The 6,473-nt window shown below is 46.6% G+C and overlaps 1 protein-coding gene across 1 annotated transcript in view; it reads right to left on the bottom strand.

The window, feature by feature from the left end:
* Positions 1 to 5,947: 5,947 nt before the first annotated feature.
* The window catches only part of LOC117152511, an 18,202-nt gene continuing 17,676 nt past the window's right edge, over positions 5,948 to 6,473 (bottom strand). The window contains exons 5-7 of the mRNA XM_033324586.1: positions 6,338 to 6,473; positions 6,221 to 6,249; positions 5,948 to 6,034 (exon numbers count right to left, since the gene is read on the bottom strand). Of these exons, the coding sequence (XP_033180477.1) occupies positions 5,963 to 6,034; positions 6,221 to 6,249; positions 6,338 to 6,473 (237 nt within the window). The 3' untranslated portion in view covers positions 5,948 to 5,962. The remainder of the gene's footprint in view (positions 6,035 to 6,220; positions 6,250 to 6,337) is intronic.

Here is a 6,473-nt window from a genome sequence, read left to right as displayed (position 1 = left end):
TCGCTTGAAAAAACCGAGAACCAGTCCAATTTGTAGACAAGAGCGCGAGAAGGCGAAAGAAACGAAAACTTTTAGCTAGATACGTGGATTTACTGCTCGTCTGGGTTAGTAAAGCACGAAAATGGAAGCTGGACACAATGGGGGCTAAAAGGGCGTGGAAAGAGTGAAACGCGCCGCGGTTCCTCCATAGGGTAGCACTTTGCGAGCGAGATAAGACGCGAGAACGAGTAGTGCATTTGCGAGCGTAATCGTAGTAAGTTCGACATCTCGGTTTACGAGTTTCGTGTACCCGCAAAAATCCCGGATTTCTCGAAGTGGCGCGAATGTCGTTGCGTCATTCGGTGCGTGTCCAATAATAGCGTGTTCGGGAAGGCAGCGCTCGTAAATTATAGAAAATTCCCAACATATTTCCGTCAAGCGACGACTACCACGATCGTGTCTAAATAGAACTGGTCTCGAGAGATTAGCCGCGAGTGGTAAGCGTGATTCCTATTCCAATTCGGTTGCTTTCGCGAGATTCATCGCCGACACGAAACAGTCGAGACACCTTCCTCCGATCCCTGCAGATTTCTTACAGAACGACGATTGTAACGTTTTAAAAAGCAACGGTGATTCGCGACTTTGGCCGATTCGCATGAAGTTTAGTAGGAAATTTAGCACGATGAAACTGGATTAAAATAATTTTCAGGCATGGAACGAAATAGCTTCTCGTGGATCGACAGTCGCGAATAGGATCGCGAAACGGTGGAAAGCAAACGAAACGATCCGCGTTCGAACAAAAGGTGCGACGTGGTAAAATAGCATGCGGCAACCAACCAAGGAAGAGACCAAAGTAGCACAAAGGGGAGGCAAGGGAACGAGGAAGAGAAGGAGAGTGCAAGCCAAAGAGGCATTGGCTCGTGTGCTACCAGCAACAGGTGCCCGTCAAACAACGTTCAACGTCTCTAGCAAACCGTCTCTTTCTCCCTCTCGCGCTGACCTTCCTCCCTTTTTCCTTTCTTTCTCTTTCCCTTTCTCTCCCATTCTTCCCTTGCCTCGCACGCGATTCCTCGTAATTGATTCGTTGACGAGACAGCCCCGTGCTCCCTGTCCAACTGGCGAATCGTTCAACGACCGATCTCCACGGTCAGATTCCACTAACGGTCGAAACGTGTCCGCGTCTAATCGCGTGTTTGACGATTCTGACGTGTTCCTCGCGTTACCATTAAGCCGCCTTATCGAATACGACACATACCGATCAGTTAAAATACCCTCTGTCCCAAAGTTCTTCGTCAGACTCGTTGCGAGAATAATTACTCCGTTAGACTTTGATATAATAAGGGAAGAATGAAAAATATCGTATATTTTCGAATCTACGAAGAGAAAATACGAAAAACCGGCGGAATAAACGTGACAGAGACCAGAGTCCGAAAGGAATCGCGATCATTTCGTAACGATCGGACGACCCTCGAGGATGCGAGCTGTAATTTGGAATCCTGAAGAAGGGTTTGACGATGGTTGTGTTGTTAATGAGTTCCGTCGGGATATGACAAAGGGCGAGAAACGTGGCTAACGTGCGACTACGTGGGCGCCTGCGAATCCATTCGCTGGTTACCGAAACTGTCGGTTTGCAGTAGCGAACCGATCATTAGCGAGCATGAGCCGCGCGATCAAATAAACGATACAGCATTCTTTCTGCGAACTGGTCAACGACCGTTATCGGAATCGAGAGAAACCGTGTGTCGTTCCCATTTCGGGAGGGACTCGTTTTCGTAGCTCGGAGGATTGCTAGCAAATGCACAAATTCTCTTTCCAGCAGAGACAGGCGGAGACAAACGGGAAAGATCGAGTATTTCTCGTTTGCATTCGCGGCGCAACACTCGGCTGACTCTCGAGATACGCGGCCGATAAACGTCCGGGGGAGACAAATGAATATCGAAAATTGCTCGTAAAGCTGTTACTTTGTTTGACGAGGCCCGGGAAAAATCGCACGCCGGTTCATTTATCCTATACGCGCGATTGACCACGTCATGGAACAAGTATCTAATAATGTAACTGAGTTATCTACAATAGAAGCGAGTACTCGCCAGTGAACAAACTTATAGACGGTTCTGCAAACTTGGAATAATATTTTATATAACACCGCGCTCCCAATTATCGCGTTCGGACGCTTGGAGAACCATGTTTCACGTACAGACTTAGGTATAACTGCGTTTCGTAACTACGAAACTGCCCTAAAACCTTCGATCTTTCTGCAAGACGCAACACGACTAAATCCGACTAAATTTGCAATGTGCGATACTTAAATCGCATTAACTAGATTCAACGTATTAAAATTAATGGGAAACTATTGCGTTCAAATTTATCAACAACACCTAACTGTTACATTAGAGTCTGGAATAACGTATCGTAAAGTAAACGAAAAGTGGCAGAGCATAGTTACCTGTAGCAGTTGAAGAACTAACAAAATACAGCACGTACACGTAGGTAGAAGTCACTCGATTCTTCGAAAAGACGTGTCCGTTACGAATTGGAGTTTTCGATCTTACGAAACGCTCGCGATACAAAAATAGCTGCCTTAATGGTCGCTGCTATAAACCTTCCGCGGCTCAGAAGATATTACAGCGCAATTAAAAGCGAGGCCTAAAAAGTGGCTGCAGTTTAATTTCTTGGAGAAAACACCTGCGTTGCTGACATCGCAAACTCGCCTCGACTGCGTTACCAATTTATCCGTCAATCAAAGTCCACCGGGCCCGAGCAACTATCGAATTGTACGATTAAGATTTCCGCAGAGAACCAATTTCCTTAACTATCCGCTGTCGCTATCCACGAACGAACGATCATACTCTTGTTGTTAGATAATTACGACCATTCGCGACGAACGCCGTCTATTATCCAGAAGTGTTGATCAGCGAATCTGTTAGCATCCCAAGATCGATTCTACGTCTTCTTCGTCTTCCTACGGTGTTTGATAAACCACGCTGAAGAACGCGACAAATCGCGAATGCCACGAGCAAGAGAGCGACCGCTCCCGAACGAGTCGCATCTGTTGTTGCTGCGAGGGAAGACAGAAGCCAAGAAACGACGATTGGAAGGCGAATATAAGCCGGACGGACGAGCGGGCAGCAAGATCGGATCGAAGCACGATCCATGGAAAGTTTAAGGTGGTCCATGCGACCGATGGTTCGCGCGAGTACGTGCCACTTACACGGGAGCTTGGATCTTCGGTTCCTCGATGCGGTCACGAAATTCCTCGAGGCCACGAATTAGCGAGAAGCCATTCGGGCAGCCATAGCGCGAGTCATGGAGGCGAACTGGAAGGGCTCCACGGTCTGGCGACCGTAGCACGCGACACCATATGGTCTGCCCGATACCCATGACCCCCCTATGCACAAACACGCCTTCCTCAGTCGCTCGGAAAGATACGACTCGAAAGATCTTAACCGAAATGGACGACGGAACGATACAACCACGCTGAACTTCCAACGAAAACCCGACCAGATAACGAACCGAGAAATACTTTTTTACGAGCGTGTCGCGAGAAACGTGGAACGACCGGTCACACTCTGTTCTGCTTTCTTCCGTCTGCTCCGTTTACGATAGGTCAATCGTCGTGAAGAGCAGATGAGGAGAATCGCGGGTTCGTTCGACGAAACGATTTCCTCTTTTACGTTTCACTCGATTCGATCTCGTCGTCTCCGAGCTAAACGTAACTGCTTCGTTTCAGCTTCTAGGGTGGTACATATTCGTATTTCCAAAAAAACGAACAGGGTTTGCGCTGTTTCCTTTCGAGACACTGCGCCATGGTACACGATGGTTCGGAAACCCCGAAAGAAAAATGAGGGGCCATGGTGTTGCGAAGAGACGGTGGTAAAACTGGACGATAAGTGAAACTCCCAGTGGAGCCAGCGGGAACACGGGTTACGGCACCCTTGAGGACACTAGAACGCTCATATCCTAATAGAAACGTAATCGCGTAGTCCTGCACGCTGAATAAATTATTAGCAGGCTTACGCTACGGTCGAGGGTTCGCGTAACACACCATATCGCCTGGATTAACGACGATCTGCACCGTGGGACGATCGAGGATTTATTCGCTCGTGACTCTCCACGCTTATTTATTATTATTTTGACCCCATTATCCATTATCGTTTCGCGATTTTTCGCCAAGCATTGTTTCACGAGTCGATACCTCGTTTCCCATTAGATAATCACCGTATCAACGATCATGTATTCGCTTTTTTCATTTACCGTTGTCCGCTAAAGATCACGGACACGTGAAATCGTTCGCAGACGTTTCGACGCGGCTTAATTAAAAATTCCTTACGCCTCTTAGCCTCGATATTAACGACAGCTCGCGATCGATCGGAACGATGATCGTAATCGTAATGATTAATCTTATTGATCGCCGCCGAAACGGGCGCGTTATCGCACTAATTTATAGGAAAACGTAGAATCGCGTGAGCAGATATTTTTAATTCCCGGCAACCCTGAACCTTCGCGAACCTTCAAGAAACTTCAGATATCCAGTCTGTTCGATAAATTATCGATCGAAACGCTATTACGTTCATTACGTAAAAAGAGAAAAGACGATTTTTATCGAGTTGCGATCAAACCAAACGTGTCGTTCGCGACACAAATTTTTTAGCACACGATGGAAAGTCGATCTTTTGGCGATTGAAAGTAATCGACGTCGAGGGAGAGTGAGAAAACATCATCCACGACCCTTTTCCAACCCCCCGTCGATATATTTACCCCTGTTTGCCGGGTAATCACGGAAGTGGTAGTTTATTGACGCGGCTACGATGTGCCTGGAATCGAATAGACTCCGAACGATTGTTGGACACGAGCCGTGAAAGAGAAAACCTACAGATAAGAGAAATTATAAACCTCGAATATCCTCAGATTTATCTCGGGATAAATCATTTAAGAGGATGCAAAAGAAGAAGGATTTAAAGAGGCGCGACAGCGTATTTGATCATCGAGGAGCAATTTGTCTTAGCCTCTTTTTCTTCGCGCTCCAAAGGAGAGTCACGAACGCGGACGACAAATATTCAACGCCCTCCTATCAATCGATATTATATTCCATTTACCGAAAGCCCGGTTTCTCGCTCGCGTACGCGTGTCGCGTTTTCGAGGTTACCTTCGCGGAACCACTACGCGGTAACCGGCGAAAGTATTCCGACGCTTCTACGATCTTCTTACACATTTTGAAATTTTACTAGCGCCAAGTACAATTACATCAGTTAGATTAAGCGTTGAAACACATTGCTGAGTCATTATAGCTGTCCCCGCTTTACGATCGATTTATTATCAAATCGAAATTCCGACTTTGACCAGATTGTAATTTGAAATCTGTGACAGTCAGATATCCGGAGCGACCAAATTTTATTATCGCTGTTATTGTTGCTATCTGTTTCATACACGGAAATAAACTCCTACGAAAGAGCAAATATAAAATACAAATATCAAAGGTATTCGCGAAACGAAAACTTTTAATTTTCCCTTGCTCGGTCTTCCAAACGATTCGCGGTTTAGCAGCGAAAGAGCGAGATAACGATCGGTGAGAAATAAAAATCGCGGCGAAGAGGCCATTCGATGGATAAAAAACGAGGGGCGTGTGACCATCGGGGATTAGGTTCGTGAGAAACAGGCCGGAGATCTTCAAGTTTTAACCCGAGCTGGACTCTTGGTAAAATCATTATACTCTATAACTCTGCTCGTAAAGATTACGATCATGAGCATTCCCCGAGATCATCCGAGCGTCTTCCAAGAGTCTCGCTCGACGAACCACGTACTAAAAGAAAGAAAAAAAAGGGGGGGAGGCAAAGCGTAATTTACGAGCTAACCTAATTCTATCGTTTTTCCGACACAGACTTTTATCAATCGCGCCGCTGAACTCATATGGTTCCGATACGTTCGAAGCCATTATCGAATCCCGATGTCGGGACAGGAAACACATTTACTATGGACTGGCATGCGTTTATCGAATCTTTTTCGAGTCACTCACCCAGTGCTGCGTTGTCACGACTTCGCCATCCGCTCCATCGAGGGCCTGTTAAGTAAACGAACACGAGATCAGTTCCCATTCCGAACATTCGAAAAAAAATAATTTCACGGTTGCATCGAAATGTGACGAACGAAATTAGTATATAATACATGCAACGCCCTATAGCTCGAAATTTCACGGTTCAAAGGAAAGTAGGATTTCTCTACCTTCAACCAGACGAAAGATACTTACGTCTTTCTTCCTTTTTACGGCTGCGGCACCTGAAACAATCGAACGATACGCTTCATTTTTGTACATTCTTTTACATTGCGATCGGATACAGAGAGATCGGAAAAGGATGAAACTGACCGGCTGTCGAATTTGGTAGCCGTGCTCCGTTGCTGCCGGTAGGTGCTGCAGGGTTAGCAGCGGGGGTAGGCGTCCCCACGGAGGGCGGTACGCCTCGGCTCCCAAACGGAAAGTACGGGGAGTCCGGGGGGTAAGT

Source organism: Bombus impatiens, unplaced genomic scaffold (genome assembly GCF_000188095.3).
Source record: "Bombus impatiens unplaced genomic scaffold, BIMP_2.2 scf_4016, whole genome shotgun sequence".
NCBI classification, from domain to species: Eukaryota; Metazoa; Arthropoda; class Insecta; order Hymenoptera; family Apidae; genus Bombus; species Bombus impatiens.
Note: the sequence above shows the minus strand (reverse complement) of the source record. Positions and strands in the feature narration are given on the sequence as shown.